At 44.5% G+C, this 20,910-nt stretch overlaps 1 protein-coding gene across 2 annotated transcripts in view; it reads left to right on the top strand.

Annotated features, from left to right (window-relative positions):
* The window catches only part of CCNI2 (cyclin I family member 2), a 52,931-nt gene extending 32,880 nt beyond the window's left edge, over window positions 1–20,051 (top strand). For both annotated transcript variants that reach the window (XM_040344637.1, XM_040344636.1), the window contains exons 4-7: window positions 100–174; window positions 13,849–13,989; window positions 15,459–15,689; window positions 18,948–20,051. In XM_040344637.1, the coding sequence (XP_040200571.1) occupies window positions 100–174; window positions 13,849–13,989; window positions 15,459–15,689; window positions 18,948–19,337 (837 nt within the window). In that variant the 3' untranslated portion in view covers window positions 19,338–20,051. The remainder of the gene's footprint in view (window positions 1–99; window positions 175–13,848; window positions 13,990–15,458; window positions 15,690–18,947) is intronic.
* The last annotated feature ends 859 nt before the right edge of the window (window positions 20,052–20,910 follow it).

The following is a 20,910-nucleotide window of genomic DNA, read 5'->3' as shown; positions in this document are numbered from 1 at the left end:
AGATTACATTCTTAATAGCACTTGCAAAAAGTAATCTAGCGCAAGTGAAATTGACATGCATTTTGTAGTGAGTATCCCCTATGTTTTTGTCACCTATAGGTCCAGGTGAAGTATCTTCGATGTATTGCCATCACGTGCTTATATCTTGCTGCCAAAACCAATGAAGAAGATGAGGTAAAGGCATTGTTCTGGTTGTTTTCATATTTGCTTTCAGAGTTTCTTGCTTCATTTGAATGTAAAAAATCCAAAAATGTTAATGGATAAAAAATGTGTGTGTGTGTGACTTTGTCCTGCAACGGGGAAACAACTGAATGCATCTAGGCCTAAAAAATCTTGGCCATTTATAAGACCGGTAGAGAAATGGCAATACTGATCACTCACATTACCAGACATCGTGGGTTGAAGCTCCTTTGTAGAAAATGCTTATCAGACCATATTACTTACTCCAATCAGGGTTTCACGACTGAGCTTAATTAACCAGATAATGCATTTTCGTGAGTTTAGTTTCCTGCCATAAATTCTTGCTTTTCCATTCCAGAGCCTTATCCGAGCATGCAGGTCAGGAAAAGGGAGGGGACGAGCGAGAGCCCCCCCAAACCCCCCCCCCTGAGACATACCAGGCCGCATGCCCTCAACATGATGGGGTTCTTTGAGGCATGGGGGTTCTGTGCCCCCTCACCCCGAAGCACCTTGCTCCCATGTTGATGGGGACAAGGGCCTCTTCCCCCCCATGTTGATGGGGACAAGGGCCTCTTCCCGACAACCCTTGCCCGGTGGTTGTCAGGGTCTGCGGGCGGGGGGATTATCGGTATCTGGAAGCCCTCTATAACAAGGGGGAGGCCAGATCCCTCGCCCCCCTATGAGTATGGGGTACATTGTACCCATTTACTAAAATAAAAGTAGTGTAGTTTTTGACAAGTCTTATTTAAAAAATATATCTAACCGGAGGAAGAAGACTTGTCAAACTGTCTACTGTATTTTTTGGTGAATGGGTAGAGGTACAATGCTGGGCTGCATGCTCGGATAAGGGTCTGGTATGGATTCGGGGTGGGGGGGACCCCCACATTTTTTGTTTTTAACATTGGGCGGGAAGCCAGCTGACAAATCATTGATTTAAGGTCCTGGCCCCCTCCTTGGCAACCAGCTACTATATACAGTGTAAAAAAAAAAACGCAAATTGAGGTACTTGCGTTTTGGATTCTGGTCCCTTGAATTCTATTACATGCAAAACGCTGCATTTTGCGGGGGGGGGGGGAGTCCTGACCCTTTCCCTTTCCAAAAATGCAGCAGAGGCACAAAAATGCATTGAACATGTTCCATAGGAACCCATGTTAAAAAATGTCCCTGCATTTCTGCATGGAGGAGACATGTTGCCTGAGGGGCTGACTGGGACAGGTGTCCTGTAGGTGCAGCAGCAGGTGGAGTGGGAGCCTCCGAGCGGCGGGGGGGCTGGGGGCCTTACCAGGGCCGTTTTTTTTTTTTTTTTTTTTTTTTTCCGTTGGTGGAGGAGGTGGGCGTGTACCTGCGGCCGAAGGCTGTTTGACCCGGAAGACACGGGGCATCACTTCCGGGGGAGGACCAAGTCATTGGCGTGCGCCAGGGGAGCTGGTCCGGCCCCCTTAAAGGCACGCCGAGCAGGAATGGCCGGCTGGTGGGGTTTTATCATGGCTGCAGGGAACAGCGTGAATGGCACAACAAGTCCAGGATGCAGGAGGAGGATGAACTTGCATCTGCCCAGGGACGCAGGCACCAGCGGGACACAGGTAAGCACCAGTGAGCTTTTGTTGTCCGTAGGGGGAACAGCAGGCTAGGTGGTGGTATCTAGCAGCTGGGCCACTACAGGTGGTAGCTAGTGCCACTGGGTGTGCACTCTGTAATTTGTAATTTGCTGGTTAAGAGTATCCTTTTCTCATGCCTGGAGACCCTGTGTCCAGAGGTGTAGGATGCAGTGTAATGTAAAAGGGTCCAGAGGTGCAGTTGTGAAGAGGGGGTACACAGTTGTGACAAAGATATTGAAGGATTCAGGGGGCACAGTGGGGTGTTTTTACATTTTAAGATGGGGGTGCCAGATATAGGATCCACCCCGGGTGCCAAATGCTCTAGGTACGCCCCTGCACAGAGATGCTATGTAAAGTCAGGCTGGTTAAAAAAAACGTCTGATGCAATTTACATACAAATTTTTGGATCTGTAAGGGAAGACATGGCTACAACCTTTTTTTTAAGGATCTTAAATTAATTTCAGAGGTAAAACCTCCAACAGCTCCCTCCTAGAAGTTCCCATAGCCTTGCCAAGATTGGTCCCCTCCAGGGTTGCAGGAGAATGGCAAAGGGAATGAGCGAGTAGCAGCCCGGTTGGCGACATTCAAAGCAGGAAAATAGGGGGGGGGGGAAGAGGGCCAAGTACAAATTGTCCCTAGAAGATGGACTTACTTGGGGCTATATATGAGACTTTGGAAATAGAGGAAGAACTTTCTTCAAAACACAACCTGATTTACCAAGGTCTAAGGAGGAAAAAAAAAATCAAAAGTATTTTTCGGTCCACCAGGTGATGGCTGATGTCAGGAATAGGTTCGGCAGACCCAGAAAATAAGCCCTTCTTTGAAGCTAGCCATAAGAAGCAGTTCCCTTTTTTTTTTCAGTGACAATCCACAGGAGGTGTGGAATAAGAACCCTAAATTGGATGCGCCACTATTGAAAGTCTCAAGTCCTCATTGGTCTTTGAGGACATGGGGCATCTAAAAGATTGTATGGAAAAGAGAAGACATTATCCTAAAGAAAGCCTGGGAAACTAGTGTCGCCAGCCTGAAGCCTGTGCTCGCCACCACTTGCGTGGCAAGACATCTTGATTTTTGGCTCTCCCAACTTTTGAGACCATATCAAACTGGTACCTCTAGAAAAGAGATTTTGAAAACCCTACTGGTTCTCTAAGGCAGTCGGTTAAATAGCGGATGCGTCCGCAGAATCCCTCAAATTGGCAGTGAGATCAGGGGGTCTAGCTGTGGCAGCCAGACGGGCTATCTGGATGAAGACTTGGTCAGGGGATCCTGCATCCAAGATGAAACTATGTAACCTCCCATTTTCTGGAGATCTTGTATTCAGGACAGGCTTGGACAAAGCCCTAAAAAGAACGACGGACAGGAAGAAAGCCTTTGTGATAGAAGTGCAAACATCCACTTTTTTTTTTTTGGGGGGGGGCGGGGGGGGGGGGGGTTCGTGGCTGAAGAGTGTCCACAAGAAGAGAAGAGTACCCAAAAAAGCACTGGACGGGTCACAAGGGGAAGCCGAACAGTAATGTCCTCTTTGGCTCTTCTAACCAAGCCCCAAAACAACGATGAAAGAACGCCAGTAGAGGGAAGACTGGCTACCTTCCTACCTCAATGACAGAAGACAGCCAACAAATGTTATCTTCAACATTTTCGCAAGGGGTTACTCCTTGGAATTCAATTGTCTTACTCCAGAGAGATTTCTATTAACGAAAACTTCCCAGGGATCCAGAAAAAGCAAGGGCTCTCCCGTTGTTTCTGGGGGAGATGCTAGACCAGAAACTCCTGACTCCAGTCCCAGAGGAGAAAAAATGAAGGGGTTTTTACCCTCTCCTTTTTGTGATCAGAAAACCTTCTGGGAAGTTTTTTGGTTGCTAAATCTAAAACCCCTGAACCAAGCGATGCAATACAAAAAAATCTACACGGAGTCCATAATCTGTCAAGAATATTCTTCAACCAGGATCTTTCATGGTAACCATGGATCTCAAGGATACCTATCTCCACATTACCATATGAGAAGAGTCCCAGAGATATCTGAGGTTGGCATGGGAGATGGAGGGAAAGAAGTATAATTTGCAGAGCAGGGCTCTTCCTTTCGGGCTATCTTCCCCCTCTGAGGTTGAAGGTGACCATAGTACTGTACCTAGACGACCTACTATTTGAATCACCATCAGAAGTACAGCTGGCAAGAGACCTAGCAGAAGCTCAACTATGGCTAAAGTCATTGGGATGGATTTTAAACATCGCAAAATCCAACCTCGAACATCTGGTCTTGGGATAGATGCTCAACTCCATAGAGCAGAAAACAACCCTTCCAGAGGAGAAAATTCAAGGCATCACCAAGAGTAAGTTCTGTACAGAACCTCCCACTATCCATCAGGGAGCTGATGTCTGATCTCAACAATACCAGCATTGCAATGGGCCAAGTATCATCTAAGCACTTTACAAATCTTCCTCCAAAAAAAAAAAGGAGAATCTAGACGAGACACTTACTCCCAACCTCTGAAGAGGTCGCTCTGGTGGTGGGTCCACACAAACCTAAACCAGGCTCTCAACCTCATGAAAGTTGACCAGTTGCAAGTGGTTGGATGTGGAGCCCACCTAGCAGGTCGGCCTACTTGGGGGGGGGGGGGGGGAGAGAACTGTCCCCGGAACAAGCCCAGGCATCTTAGAATTGGAGGGAGCTTAGGGCAAAAGCCAAAGAACACTTCCAAGACCAGCTAAGAAATTGTCACATCCTGATCCTGTCGGGCAACACCATGGCAGTGGCTTATGTGAACAAGCAAGGGGGGCATGAGGAGCCCCTCCTTAAGCCACATCTTCAACCAGATTTGTCCATGGGCATCTACTGTTGCTGGGAGAGAGATGGATTCCTCAGCTGCCAAGAGATCTCCCAAGAGGAATGGTCATTACACCCAGAGATGATCAGGGTAATTACAGCCCGCTGTTAAATACCAAATGTAGATCTATTTGCATCCTGGGAAAAACACCAAGGTGAAGTGGTGTGTGTTTGTTTTTTTGTTTTTCTTTCTATTTGCTAGAGCTGCAAGACCGGCCTCTGGGTATATATGCACTTCAAAACCAGTGGGATTTCAAGATGTGCTACACTTCCCCGTATCCCCCCCCCCCCCCCCCATTAGATTCCTTGAGTAATGAAGAAATTCCTACAGGAACAAAGATGATATTGATGGCACCACATTGGCCCAAGAGCCTGGTTCTCTCAGCTCTTCAGTCTCTCAGCAGAAGAGTCGTGGCTACTTCCTCGCAGGGACAACCTGATGTCAGGGACCCCTAACAGACCTAAGACAAAGCTTCAAATGGCCTGGTTACCGAGGAAGACCTCTTGAGATCGAAGGAACTCTCGGATAAAGTGGTGGCCACGCTTCTGAGAGCTAGGAAACCGAAACCCAAGCCATCTACAGAAAGAACTAGATAAAATTTTACAGCTGGTGCGCTGGCAAAAAAACAGACAAAAGGTAGATACACCGACTATTGAGTTTCTACAGCAGGGTGCTGATGGAAGGTCTAGAGCTCAGTACGCTGAAGGTCCAGATTGCAGCGCTGTTGGTAGATCTATACACTATAAGAAGACCCGTTTGTCTCTCGCTTTTGCAGAGTGCTGGCTAAGTACAGGCCACTCAAGACATAAAAATGTCCCACATGGGATCTGTTGGAGATATTGAGGGGGGATCATCAAAAGCCCCTCTGAGCCGCTACAGGAAACATCTTTATGCCTGTTGACACTCAAAACTGTGTTCCTCATGGCTATCACTACAGCATGTAGGATAGGGAACTCCAGGCTCTGTCTGTCAGAACCTTTTCTAAAGATACGTCATGACAATCGTCCTTCAAAATTTTCTGGTATTTACACTGAAAGTGACGTCAACTTTTCATAAATCCCAGGATATAATGCTTTCATTTTGTAGTTCACCAGCTAATAAAGAGCAAGAACTAAGCCTTAAAGTTAGAAGCTGTCTCCTTCAGTACCTTAAAGTCACCAATGAGTTCAGAGAATCGGACATTCTAAAAGGTAAACAAGCCTACATAAAAAAGCTTGTGAGATGGATCAAGTCAGCGATACTGGAGTGCTAAGAAGTTATGGAAGTAGCACCACCAAAAGATCTAAGGGTTCATTCAACAAGGGCTTCAGCAGCCTCATTGGCAGAGAAGGCAGGAGCCACTGCGGAGCAAATTTGCAGGGCAGCAACTTGGTCAAGATTCTCCACCTTTTGTTCAGCATTAGACTGGATCTGATATTGTCATGACCAGGCTTTTGGTAGGAAAGTCCTCAGCCGTTGTCCCACCCTAGTCTGAGTACAGTGGAACCTCGGATTGCGAGTAACGCGGTTAACGAGCATTTCACAATACGAGCACTGTACTTTTTAAAATCCTGTTTGCGAGTGTCTCGCAAAACCAGCAGGATTCATGCCAAAGCGGTGTGCAGTACTGTTTGGCCTGAGGTGGGGGGGTGCTGGAGCCGATCCCAGACGTTCGCAAAGGCTCAGACACGGAAATACTCTGTTCCCGAGGTCAGCCGTGCTGTCCTGGCTTTTCCGAGGCTCTCCAGCACCCCCACCTCTGGCCACATGTGGTATTGCATGCCATTTGAAGTCCATGCGGAACAAATTATTTTTGTTTTCCATTGACTTTTATGGGGAAACTCGCTTTGCTAGGTGAGTACTTTGGATTATGAGCATTCTTCTGGAATGGATTATGCTCGTAATCCAAGGTTCCACTGTACTTGGTTATCCTCTCAAGGGCTGACCTGGAAGACTGGGGGAAAAGCAGCATTGGTTCTTGCCAGTAACACTGTTTCCACTAGTTTTCCAGGGCAGCATGATTCCACACTTATGTTTAACATTGTGGGGTTGTGTTTTATGTTTTTCAGATTCCGGACTTTCGTTTCTCCTGGATGACTGACCAGGGACCTGAGGGACCGCCCTTTTAAAGAAATGTAATGGCAATGTGTTTCCCGTGTGTGAGGAGGAGCGCCATCTCTCAAGGGCTGCCCTGGAGGACAAATGGAAATGGAGTTGCTGGTAAGAACTAACTCTGCGGACTTATGGTGTCCTGAAGTTTGGTGCTCAGCTCAATGGCGTAATGGTCTGCCCTCCTACCTTGAAAGCGGAGTAGAGGAAGTGTTTTTGGGAGCAAACACTGACCGGATGTGAGGGGGGTACAAGGCGCCCCCTCCCCCCGCTATCCCCTGAGGAATGATCTATATCGGACCAGGACCTGGCTGCGGCTCAGTACAGGTGCTGAAACCTGATCTGAAACCTATTACTGAGCATGTGCGAGATCTGCAAGGCTGAAATCCAGGAAGTCATACAGTCTGGCTTCATGATGCCCACACTTAAGATGGCCCCAGTCAATTTCTATTTTATAAAGTGTCTAAATGCTGTAACAACCTAACAAAACGGACCTTAGTTTACAGACTAACTTTACTAGAATACATTAAGCTTGTGTATTAAAGGGGTATTTATATTTAAAAAGTGAAATTGTGGCCGGAACTCCGCTTTAAATCTGGACTCCAACACAAACTGCCTGGAGATTGCATGCTCTCTCCTTATGTCTGTGTGGGTTTTCTCCAGTTAATTTGGTTTCCTCCCACACTCCTAGTGTGTGTGTGTGTGTGTGTGTGTGTGTGTCACTCGTCAGTGCACTGTATGGAACTCCCTTATGCTATCTGTGCAGTGGAGGTTTCGTCTGAGGGTTCGGTCTTTTTTGTGCAAATCGGACCGCTCTGTGAAAGCATTATTATTATTATTATTATTATTATTATTATTATTATTATTATTATTCTTTGACTAGTTAATTTATAAGAAATGGGAGATGCTGCAGAAGTCTTTTTAGTTCCTCGGTGCCTGGGGTTTTCCCCCTTTTTGAGGAGTTAAAAAAAAACAATTCTTCTCAGGTTGTTGCTCTCCCTATAGAAAGGACCCCTGCCTTCAGGGACTTTATTGATGGGAGGTCCGAGGCGCTGACCCGCTCCATGTTTACCATGCTGTGTTATGCATTGCAACCTTGGTGTCTGACACTCTCTGAATGGGCAACGTTTTGCACAGATTGTGGAGGAGCACCAGCTCCCTCCCTAAATTATTAGACTGGCCGACCAGTTGGTCCAGGGCCTTCTATATGTCTGTGATGCCACACGGGGCATCCTTGATGTCCGGAGCCTCTGTTTCAGCAGTGGTTTTGCGCCGTCTGATTGGGCGGAATTGCTGGTCTGGTGACCTAGCATGTTAAAATGCCCTGGTTGATGTGCCCTTCAGGGGTGGGAGTTTTTTTGTTACCTCGTTAGATGACATTATCCAGGATGTCACTGGGGGTGAGCACTCTCCTCCCTCAGTCCACCAGGGGAAGGGAGCCGTGCCATGGGCAGAGTCCTTCAGTCCCCGCTCAGAAGCGGTATTTTTGCGTCAGTCGGGGCCCGTGGGTTGACCCTCCCGGGCCGACTAAAGGCTCAACTGGGGGACTGAAATATCCCTGGGTGCATAAGCTGAACACGCCGGCACCCTATCCCGCCAATGTATGTAGCCTCCCCCTGCCTGTATCTTGGGTGGGGGCACGGCTTTGCAGGTTCACAGCTCGGTGAACCTCCCTGCTCGCCGACCAGTGGGTCTGCAGGGTGGTCTCTTCGGAGTATTAGATAGGGTTCCTTCCTATCCACCGAAAAGATTTTCTTTCAAGTCTTGCGGGTCGTCTGTCTGCCCTGAGGCAGTTTGGTGCTTGCTATGCTGCGGGGTAATTTTTTTTATTTTAATTTTTTCAATTTTTTTTTTATTTGTAAACAGGGACAAGGCCGCACAAGCCGACATGGTACAATGATACACACACTACACGTAATGGATTAGGTACACAACGACAAAATAACAACTGTGTCAATTTTATAGCAAAATGTCCGGATCGCGCGGCCGGTCACTGCGGGGTAATTTTTACCTGTCCTGCAGGACTAGAGGTTTGAGAGATTCTAGCCAAATCTGTTCTCGGTACCAAAGATGGACGGGGTCCATCTGATTTTGGGCTTCAAGGGCCTAAAATGCCTTTGTGAATGATGGGTAGTTCCGCACGGAATCCATTCGTTCGGTGGTAGCTGCACTCCATCCGGGGGACTTTCCGGCGTCCTTGGACATCAAGGATGCATACATGCATGTCCCACTTTTTGCTCAAGTCAGAGATTCTGTGCTTCGCGATTGGGGAGGTCCACTGTCAGTTTGTGGTACTTCCTTTTTGATCTAGCGTCGGCACAAAGTTTTCACCAGGGTGCTCGCACTTATCCTAGCTTTGCTGGGACAGCGAGGCTTTACCATCATGGGCTGCTTAGACGCCCTTTTTCTGAGAGCAGCTTCTGGCTCAGAATTAGTGGAGGATGTGTCTATAGCCATTGTGGACTCTCCGAAAATTCGGGTGGGTGTTAAACATTTTGAAGTCGGTCCTGGTTTCGACTCGGTGTACCTAGGGTTGATCCGGACTCCTCGGTGGCAAAGGTTTTTCTTCCCCCCCTGGAGAAATTGCAGACTCTTCAGTCTGCAGTGAGGGTGTTGGCTTCATGCAATCGGTAATTTCTCAGTTTTTTGCATGCCAGTCCTGGGCCTGTTGGTAGATTTCTTTGAATCGGTACCGTATGCCCAGTTCCACACGTGTTTTCTAGTGGGAGATACTGTCCAAGTGGTACAAATCTTTTTGTCTCTGGATCATCAGATCTGGTGAGCCACCTACTCGGTCTCTCTGAATTGGTGGCTGGGATCCCGACTCTTCGGTCCGGGAAGTCGTTTCTTCCCATTCAGTGGATAGTGATTATGACGGTCGCCAGCCTCATGGATTGAGGGGGGTGCCTGGCGGGTCCAGTCGGCCCAGGGTCACTGGACTCCTGTCTACCGATCAATGTCCTAGTATTTTGGGCGATCAGGCTATGCCTCTCCTCGTGGTCGAGGAGGGTTGAAGGGTCGCCCGATCTGGAATTAGCCGGACAACGCCACGGCCGTGGCTTCGGTCTACCATCAGGCGGACTACCGGAGTCTCCAGATGCTGGACCAGGGTGACTGGTCTCTGTACTTGGAGGTGCTTCAGCTCTCTTGCAGCAGGTGGAAATCGCAGGGCATGGATCTCCTGGCCGCTCGTCTCGACCACAAGGTGTTGGAGTTTGTGGCCAGGTCTAGTGATCCCTGTACAGACGCGTTAGTGGCCCTGTGGGGTCTGTATCGACTACTTCGACTTTCCTCCATTGTAGTTGCTTCCTTTGGCTGCTCCACAGAGTGAATGCCGAGGGGATGCCGATGTTTCTAATTGCTGCAGATTGGCCTTGGTTTCCTTGGTACACCGATCTCAGGCACCTGGTGGTTGCCAGGGCAGGAGGACCTTCCGTCTCAAGGTCCCATACTTCCTCCTGTGGTACAGTCGCTGGCTTGCATGACATGGCTGTTGGAAGCCGGACTTTACGAGACTGATGACTGAAAATCACCCAAGTAATGGCAACAGCGCTGCGGCAAAACGCAGCATTTTGAACAGTAAAAGCCCAAAGAGACTAGACGGTGTCCAAACTCCTCTTTTTAAAACACCCCTGCAGTAAAAAAAAATACCGCAGTCCCCTCAGTAAGGTGCCCCCCCTCCTCAGTAATGTAATGCAGCAGAGGAAAAAGGAGCAGGGAAGGGAGGATAGGAGGACCCCCCAAGCGCCAGTAATGCCCAGCCGTACCAACCCACCGAAGGGGGAGGGACTGTAATTACATTGTTAAATAGTTAGTGTAAGGAGACTCGCTTTTTACTTCTGTTCCAAATGAAATATTTGGTTATGTCTAGGAGCTGAAGCTGTATCTATTATGGGGTAACAGAATCTGCTATGCAGTCCAGTTTGTGTGCCCAGACTTCTATCACCTGGAGCTCCCTGGGTTCCTCCACTGAATAGATGTATGATTGATTGGTAGCCAGAGATTAGGCTATATCTATGACATGTGTTTATGCGAATGGTTGGCATTAATTACTTATAGTTATTTGGGTTATATTCTTTTGGTACCATTGTGGTTCATGCCTATGTGATCTAATGTATGGACTCCCTGAGGCTACGTTTCCAGTTGTGACTTTGGAGTGCTGCTTTGATCCAACTTTAGAGTCTCTGGATCGGGGTTGCATCAGGGTAGTGCTGGGACCTTTTCTAGGTCGTTGCAACTCTGAGTCGCATAGACGGGAACTCGTGCCATTGAAATCAATGGGCCAAGACCTGTCATGTGACTTTGTATCCAGGGTCACATGGCGTGTTGCACTAGTGGAAACTGAACTTAATAGTTCTAATAAACCTCATTTGTATATGTGGCTGTTTGAATTGGGAGGCTTTTACCTGACCTTTAACATTGTCTCGTACAATCTCCAATAGGTTGTCTTGATGCATTCATTTAATGTTCATACAGGTGTGGAAATGGCTTAGGTCATTTAAAATTTTTGCGCTATATTGGTAAATATCCCAATTTTTTTTGTCACTCTAGGACCCCTTTCACACTGGGGCATTTTTCAGGTGCTTTTGGGTTAAAAATGGTACCTGTAAAGCGCCTGGGGGGAAAAATGGCTCCCATGCAGTCTGTGAAAGTCTGTGGGCTTTCACACTGAGGCGATGTGCTGGCATGACGTTAAAAATAAATAAAACTCCTGCAAGCAGCATCTTTGGAGCGGTGTATACACCGCTCCTGCCAATTGAAATGAATGGGCAGCGCGGTGGAACTGCCAGCAAAGCGGTGCTTTGCGGGTGGTTTTAACTTTTTTTTTTTTTTTTTTTTTTTTTCGCTAGCGGGGGGTTAAAAGCGCCCGGCTAGGGTCTGAATACCTCCAAAAACTATGGTAAAGCCCAAGTGTGAAAGCGCCCTAATTGAACAAACTGAAGTTAGAAGCTGATTGGCTATCATGCACAGCTGCACCAGAGTTTGCACTCTGCAGTTTCCGTAAATTAACCCCTATATCTACATGCAATCATAGGGTTAAGAAGACAAACCACAAAGGGAAGTAAAGCAGGAAGTGTTGATAAACTGGCTATCTGTATATTTTTAACATGGTGGTTTTAACTGCTTAAAAAAACTATTTTTGGTCTTGCTGTATATGTTTTATTGATGTTATGCCTCATGCACAACCGTGCGTGTTTTTTTTTTTTTTTTTTTTTTTTTTTTTTTTTACAGCTGCTTTTAGCTGGTTCAGACAGGGTGTTTCAAGCTGTAAAAAACCAAGGGGCAGTGCGTTCAGAGGACCTGCACTACAGCTAAAATGCTGGTTTTGGGATATACTCTCTGTATAAGACGACCCCTCACTGTGCCAGTATGCCTGCCTCGACTATCTTCCTACCTTCTCCTGTTTGCAGAGTTTCTCAGGCTGCAGGCGTCCATTATTCAAAAGCCGCGCCTCCTCCTCAGGCTGTTCCGTGATGGGAGGAACACAAATTTTCCCAGCAGAGCCTCTGTTCAGTGTTTCGCCTATCACGGATGTCCTCTCGTCCGAGGATGAGAAGGCATCCGTGATAGGCGGAACACTACTTGTCACTACTCCAAAACCACTACAGCTACGGGAGGGGTTGAGCGGACAGCACAGTGGTCATGTGCTTTCCCGGCTGTTGTCCAAGAGGGGGGGTCTGATGGGGTGTCAGTACATCAGGATTGATTTTCAGATATATCCATATCGCTATCAGTTTGTGGACTCAATTTTCCTACAGACTAAATAATAAACACTGTTTTTTTGGGGTCATTTTAACCAAGGGAATGTGTCATTTTTTTACCAAAATTTTTGATTTGAAAACTTTTATAACAAACTAAAACGTGTGTGTGTGTTGCTAAATGAATAATTATAAAAAAAAAAAAGTGGTGATTAACTACTTGCCGACCTGCCGCCGCAGTTCTACGGCGGTAGGTCGGTTCCCCTGCGCGAGAGCCCGTACAATAATGTCGGCTCTTAGCGGCCACTAGGGGCGTGGGCCGCTCGCTCGTCCCTGACTCCCGTGCGGGTGCGATCGCCCCTGGGCACCCGCGATTGCTAGTTACAGAGCGAGGACCGAGAGCTGTGTGTGTAAACACACAGCTCCCGGTCCTGTCAGGGGGAGAAATGCTGATCTTCTGTTCATACAATGTATGAACAGAAGATCAGTCATTTCCCCTAGTGAGTCCACCCCCCTAGTGTTAACCCCTTCCCTGCCAGTGGCATTTTTATAATAATCCAATGCATTTTTATAGCACTGATCGCTATAAAAATGCCAATGGTCCCAAAAATGTGTCAAAAGTGTCCGCCATAATGTCGTAGTACCGAAAAAAAGATCGCTGCCATTACTAGTAAAAAAAAAAAACTCTTAATAAAAATGCCATAAAACTACCCCCTATTTTGTAAACGCTATAACTTTTGCGCAAACCAATCAAACGTTTATAGCGATATTTTTCTAAAAAAAAAAAATGTAGACTACGTATCAGCCTAAACTGAAGAAAAACGTTTTTTTTTTTTTTTTATATATATATATATATATTTTTGGGGGATATTTATTATGGTAATAAGTAAAAAAAATATTCATTTTTTTATTTATTTATTTATTTTTTTTCAAAATTGTCGCTCTATTTTTGTTTATAGCGCAAAAACTAAAAACCGCAGAGGTGATCAAATACCACCAAAAAGCTCTATTTGTGGGAAAAAAACGCCAATTTTGTTTGGGAGCCACGTTGCATGACCGCAATTGTCAGTTAAAGCGACGCAGTGCCGAATCGCAAAAAGTGCTCTGGTCTTTGACCAGCAATATGGTCCGGGGGTTAGGTCGTTAAATACCGCCAAAAGAAAGCTTTGTGTGGGAATTTTTTTTTTTTTTTTTTTTACCAATGGGTACAGTGTTGCATGACTGCGCAATTATCATTCAAAGTGTGACGGTGCTATTGACCTGGGCAGGAAGGGGGTGAAGGTGCCCTGTATTGAAGTGGTTAGAACAATTACAGTGCCATCATCCACATACAGAAATAAAAGGGACAATGTAAATTAAACAGTGTGTATTTAGTATTGCTTAATAACACTAACATACAGAGACCATGCGCAAAGTTTGGCTAAACTTTTTTTTATTATTGAATTAAATCTATTACAGATAATTCCATCAGTGAAGAAGCTTGCAGTGCAGAGTGGCTGCCTGTACTCATCTGCTGAAATTTTAAGGATGGAAAGGATCATACTGGATAAACTGCAATGGGATTTGTACACAGCCACACCAGTTGACTTCCTGAACATTGTAAGGATAGCAAAATGATTGGTGCATAATGTAAACAAGAGAATTGTATGCACAAGCATGTTACAGAGCATCTGGACTGGAGAAGCTATTGTCACTGACCTGTATAAACAAAAAAAACTATTGCTTTTTTTTTTTTTTTTTTTTTTTAATGGGGGAAAAAATATTCGTTCACTTTTAAAACTCTAAACAATGTTGCAAAAATATTTTACTTTGTTACTATTTTTTTTTTTCAACATTGTACATAAAGCTGTTTTTTCATACATTGTACATCTGTCACCAAGAAAACCTCCCCCTTTTAACAAAATTGAAGCTCATCAGTCTGGCACTTTATCACATGAGTGTAGAAGCACATAGCGTGCCTAGTTTCCTTTTTCATCTGGAAACGTTATTATGTTAAGGCAAAAACTGTATGGTACAGGGACATGACTAAACCTTTTCACACAACAAAACAAATTTACACGCATTGTCTGCTGTCGGTTATTAATTATCAACAGCAGACCAGAATACAGACTACTTATCCAGCCTCTAAAGGAAGATTACCCTGATGCATCTAATCATAAAGCTTTTGCTTAAGTGATCCCAAACCCTGTTATATGCACTACAATTTCCTTTTTAGGAGTGGTAGTTTTAAAGAGATCTCCAGACAAGACACTGAGTTTTAGTATTCGGTATGGTATGTGGTTCATACCTGCATCTGTTTAGGATGCACCCTTAAAGGAAAAAAAACACTTGGCTCAGACTCCAAATACTGTGACTACATTACAGTTTCTGCTTAATTATGTGTGGTTTTTTTTTTCTTGCCAAGCAGGTAGTTCTACAGTGCATAATAAAAAAAATAAAAGGGGCACATTCTGCTATATGGTATACTTGCTGGCAATCTTGCCTGGAGTTCTTTATATACCTAATACTGACCTTTTTTAGATCTTTGGCCACAGTAATGCAGCTGTTTCTTGCTCATTGTTTGGCAACCATATTGTTTACACTGCAGTGTAAACGTTTTTGTTTTTTCCTTTTGGGGGGAAAAAAAGGGTAGACTGCAGAATTGCTAAGTGGGCTTGCAGTTACTATTCTGCTGCCAGTATTGATTTAAACTGATAGATTTTATAACCAAACATGTGGTGCAGGTCTTGGTACACTCACAAAACAAGTATTCACGTTATAGGTAATGAGGGGGGGGGGGGGGGGGGGGAACTGTGGTTGCTTGCTTGAAATAGAAGCAAAGATTACTCAAGTAGCCAAGGAACAAAACGCACAAATATAGCTCAGTTGTGTTCTTGGGCAACACATCATTGTTACATTCAGTTATAAGCTTAATAGTCCAACGTATAAATACAGCATGTACTGACACACAAAGAAATGGCCACAGCTCAGCCTTTCTGATGTCCAACTGTGTTTCTTGTTTGTCACATTTGGTCAACAATAGTGAAAGATGGAGAAAATTGACCTTTATGTTTTTTTCTTTACTGCAGTTTCATGCCATGGTGATGTTCAGCTGGCCTCATCTCTTCGGCAGCTTCTCTCAAATAAATCCTTCTCGCCACGTGGCGCTCTTAACAAGGCAGCTGCAGCACTGCATGGCGTGCCACCAGTTACTGCAGTTTAGGGGTTCTACGCTGGCCTTAGCAATTATCGCCTTGGAGTTGGAGAGGATGACGGCTGACTGGTTCCCTGTTATGAGTGACCTGATGAAGAAAACAAAAGTAATTAGAACACATTTAATATTGTGTTTGTTTTTTGTTTTTTCTTGCCAATGAGGTAGTTCTACAGTGCATAATAAAAAAATAAAAGGGGCACATTCTACTATATGGTATACTTGCTGGCAATCTTGCCTGGAGTTCTTTATATACCTAATACGTTTTTACTTCATATCCCCAGATGATTTCCTGGCCAAAGAGAAAGGTGTAATTTTAGTCTTGTAGGGTATTCACGCTAAAATTTGTGAGGCCACTAAATATCATTTGTGTCTAATTTTTTATTGAAATGCCATAAACCCTGACTGAAGCAAATGGTGACACATATCTATAGAGCGGTCATCAGACTCCTGAGTTTTATATAGGTGTGTTTCAGGGGGGGGGGGGGGGTGGAAATAAAAAAAAAACTACTTGTCCAAGGGACTAAATCAAGGTTCCAATTCTACTTTTTTTTATACCATATTTAAATAAAGTGAAGGTGTGTTTTTGTTTTTTAGGCAGAAGTGCTCTTGGGAATATCTGTGGCTTTACGGCGACTTAAACTTTTTATGTTTTTAACATTGCACTGTTTCTTCTTTTCACCCCCAGCACTGCACCCAGGGACTAGTAGAGCGGAAAAGAGACCTTGCAGCATGAGCACCGACTGGGTGCTCTTCAGGAAAAGAGTGTCAGGCTCTGTTAATGCTCAGCAGAAGCACATCTGCTGAGCAAGTAAACAAGGCACTGGCCCCAATGGAGGAAAAAAATGTTATTCTTTCAGGTTTCCCTCGCACATGGAAGTATACTGAGCAGCCAAATCAAGCTCCGGTATTCGCTCTGTTAACCACTTGCCGACCAGCTCGTGCAGATATACTGCGGCAGGTCAGCTTTACTGCATAAACCGATGTATCTGTATGTCGGTCTGTGCAAGGAGGATAGCGGCGCGTGCCTGCCAATCGCGGTAAGCAGAGGGGGAACTGCCCCTTGTAAACAAGGTGATTCCCTGTTCTGCCAGATGACATGATAGATCTACTGTTCCCAGTCATTGGGGAACAGCGATCTGTCATGTTCCAGTAAGCCCACTTCCTACAGAGGAAACGCTCTTAACCCCTTAATCGCACCCTAGTGTTACCCCTCCCCTGCCAGTGTCATTTTTACATTGATCACTGCATTTTTATAGCACTGATCAATGTAATGTCACTGGCACCCAAAAAAAGTAATTCGGGGTCAGATTTGTCTGCTGCAATGTCGCAGTCCTGCTAACAATTGTGATTTATTTATGTTTATTTGGACATGTATTATAGCAGAATGTAAAGGTTTTTTTTATTTTTTTGTGTGGTGTGATAAATGCATTTATTTATATATATATATATATATATATATATATATATATATATATATATATATATATATATATATATATATATAATTACGCCCTGAATTTGTTGCTTCAGGCACTGCATCCTGCATTTGCGTTCACCTTGGCACTTTGTGCAATGCATATAGCAAGGGTAGTAAATACAAATTCAAGGAGGTCCAGTCACTAAATAAAAAAAAATAAAAAAAATCTGGCCGAGATCCGAATCACAAGTCTGTGCCATAAAAGATTGTAAGCATCTTCTTTCCTTTTTTATGGCACTAGCCGTGCTCTCTAGTGCTTTTTTTTACCATTTCTTACGCACACTCTGGTAATACTCTGTAAATGTCCCCAATAGTATTCATTCTTGCATCAGGCGCTCCTACCAGATTAATTACATTGGGTGCCTCCATTAGACTACCCCCATAAATCAGTTGCCACTGTCAGAGTGCCTTCTTATATCGGGTGTCCCCATCAGAGTGCCCACTTACATCAGGTTTCTTCATCAGAGTTCCCCCCCTTACATCAGTTGTTCCCATCAGAGTGCCGGTATCCCAGCAACCACAGGCAGGGTGCACACGTGATGGTGTCCTAGGAACCACAGACTGGGCACACACGGCTAGCATATAGTTTGCAAAAGGCTGCTATACACATCTAGGGCTATGGTTCATCCCTATGTAACCCAGACTCCTTTTTGGAGGTATGACAACCTGGATTTTAATACAGGCACCAGCTTCATTGACAGGGTCACTCTTATCTTTGACTGCAACAATAAAAAAAATACTATTTTATAGTGTACTCATTTTACAATGTAAATTCTTCAAACCAATAGGCTTGGGTGGATGACCAGGTGGTACCTCGCACCACTGGTTGCACACTTTATCTCCACTTCCACTGCCTAGAGACCTTATAAAGATACACAGGTGCTTCCTCCCATCCCCTTTTGCCACAAGACAGTCTGTACACCGGTTTCTGCATATGCCTTTCTGGACACTCACACTATATTTCGCACCCTACTCCTAAAGGGAGGCTTTCCTTTCCCAGTAATTATGGCAGAAAACAGGCTTTTGCCTGTTTTCTGCCATAACTACTGGGGAAGGTAAGCCTTCTCTTGGGAGTAGGGTGTGAAATATAGCCACAGTAAAAACTCAAGCAAACATTTTTTCTAAACGTTGAGTGTTGATGAAGGCCTTTGGCAGAGTGGCAGTCTTGAACTGGCACCAAGCCCATTCTCCGGCTCCACTTCCTTACCAGATCCTGATATGCCTGGCTGGTATAAAAAGCATTTTCTGATTGAATGAAGTGGAGAGGCGGGGCAATGACCGCAAGCTCTCCACCTTGTCTAATCAGAATGCTTTGCATTTAATCGGAATATGCAAGGCATTCTCTATATGGCTCCCCTGCTGAGTGGCTGACCTCCTGTGTTCAGAATGCAGCAGGCCAGCTGCTCAACACCAAACGTGGAAGCAAGTATAGATCACTGGAATCAAAGCTTGACCAATGTAACTAACTATATGTAAAAAAAATAAAAATTTGTGCCTGAAATTTCATCTTTAAAGGAAATCAAGCAAATTGGTATGTTAGCCAGGCAATTTTGCATTTTTAGGATGACAATGGTAGCATGTTTCTATAAGTTCTGTTTTTGTTAAAATTCAATTGGTGGCTCAAACAGTTGTGGGCTAATCGCTAAAGGGGCATCGTAAAATGATGATGTTAAAATTATGCATTATAACTACTTGGTGCACACCGGAAGAGGTTTAGATCACATTTCTGGATGTTTGTTAGAAGCATGTATGCATAACACTATATAAATGAATGTGTTTTTTTTTTTTCTAGAAAAACAAGGACTGTGTTGCCATTTTAGACTGAAATGTTTAGTTTGCTAATCTTTTTATAATGGGATAAAATAATAAAGCTATGTCTTCTTGCAGGTTGACGGCACCAATTTAATTGATTGTAAGGAACTAGTTGACCAATGCCTTGAAGCCCCATCCAATCCTGTCTACATATTAATCTCAGCTAGTAAAGGTGCAAACTCTGACCAGGAGCAATTTTCTTGCTGCATTCCTTCAACAAGCTATTGTCCACCAGTCTCCCGGATAGGCATGAGAAAATCTCTGTCCAAAACCTCTGGTAATGAGTTTGCTTGTGAAAGTGTAATGGAGACCGATGACTTTTATGATGGCTTTCAGTATCTTTATAATCAAGACCGTATTCCAGACAGTGAGGAAATGACCGAGGTCCTTCTAGATGCCAAGTCACAATTGGAGGATGAAGGCAGCGGGCAGTGCCCCCTGTTACAGCCACCACAAAAAATCTAGTAGATGTTCGCTGTAAGACCACTGCCAAAACGTACTGGAGGTTGTCAGGGATTCCAGAGCAATACATTTTGTAGTCTTGCCAAATAAATGCATTTGTTTGTTCCGTCTAATGCAAACCAAATTTAAGGCGCAGGAAAGGTCTAAAGAAAACCTGTCATGACTGAAATATGTAGGCCATTGCTTGCTTCTTCTGAAACATTGTCTGACTGTCACGTCAGTGCTTTGGCTTCAGCACTTTCTAAAACATTGACACAGGACAAGTATGAAGATTTGGCGTTCTGACTATCACTTGCTACCTTCTTGTTTTGGATCTATGACTCAAATATTACATGCAGATCACAATGAGGCTAGCAATGGCATCATACACGTTTCTTTTGTAACGGTATAGTTTTAACGGTTCTAGAATGTTAGAAATGCTGTATTGTACATTGGGGCTTCTTTTGCTTTTTTTTTTTTTTTTTTTTTAAATCGATGAATGCTGTATTGGTGACTTTTTTATATCTGTCTCTAAATGCCAGGCCTTTTGTGAAAGAATAGGTCTTGCCTAGGGCAACCAGATTCCTGTTTTGGTCAGGGAAGTGTGGGAGATGGAATGTCTGGCAGAATGGTGGGACCTGTGCTCTCGTTACAATTTAGGCTGAATACACAAAGCTTTACAACAAGGATAAGGATGTGACGGTCATTCTCAAACCTCATTACACTCTGCTGGAAAAATAAATTTCCTTGTTTTTAGCTTTGTGAATTTATCCTTTTTGACAGTTCTAATGTGTGCCAACATGGATCTTTGGGGTTGATTTGCTAAAACTAGAGCCACCAGTTTATTTTTTGTGAAAGCCTAATTGAACAAACTGAAGTTAGAAGCTGATTGGCTACCAAACAGGGGGTGCACCAGCTTTTGCACTCTCCAGTTTTAGTAAATTCACCCCTGTGTGTGTGTGTGTGTGTGTGTGTGTGTGTGTGTGATGGTTAGAGTTGGTTTACCTTTACCAAAAACTACTATAGAGGTAAGGGCTGTGTAGCTGAATGATGCCCTGTCTATAGGTGTAGGCCATTTTCTGTACCTCACGAAGCCTGACTGGAATACTTCTTGGATGGTAAGAGAGGCCCAGCTCTTGCTGATCACAATCGCAGGAGTGAGCTCTCTCTCCTGTGATGGGGTGAGCAGTAATGACTAGGCCTCTTGCAACATCCTGAGAGTATCCCAGTCAGGCTTCAGGTGGTATGTAAATTGCCTACACCTATAGCAAGGGCATTATTCAACTTTAGTCTGACTTTTTTTATCTATAGACTTCCCTTATCTGCATAGGCAGTTTTTTGGTAAGAATGAACTAACCCTTTAATGTGTGAGAGCAAAGTTGTGTGTAACCTACTGATAATGTGAGTGTCGCGTGTAGTTTCTGAAAGACAAGTAACGGTAAACACTTGCAAGCCATGTTGATGGCAGAGATCCATTGTATATCTCAGTCTTTTAGCTTTATAAAATAAATTGGACTTTTTGCATCCATCTTGGAAAGAAAGGTGCTTGTTGGTAAGAACTTGTGATAATTTTGTGATCATCCCAGACCAATCTCCT

This window comes from Rana temporaria, chromosome 3 (assembly GCF_905171775.1).
Source record: "Rana temporaria chromosome 3, aRanTem1.1, whole genome shotgun sequence".
NCBI classification, from domain to species: domain Eukaryota; kingdom Metazoa; phylum Chordata; class Amphibia; order Anura; family Ranidae; genus Rana; species Rana temporaria.
This window is presented reverse-complemented; position numbering and strand designations above follow the sequence as displayed.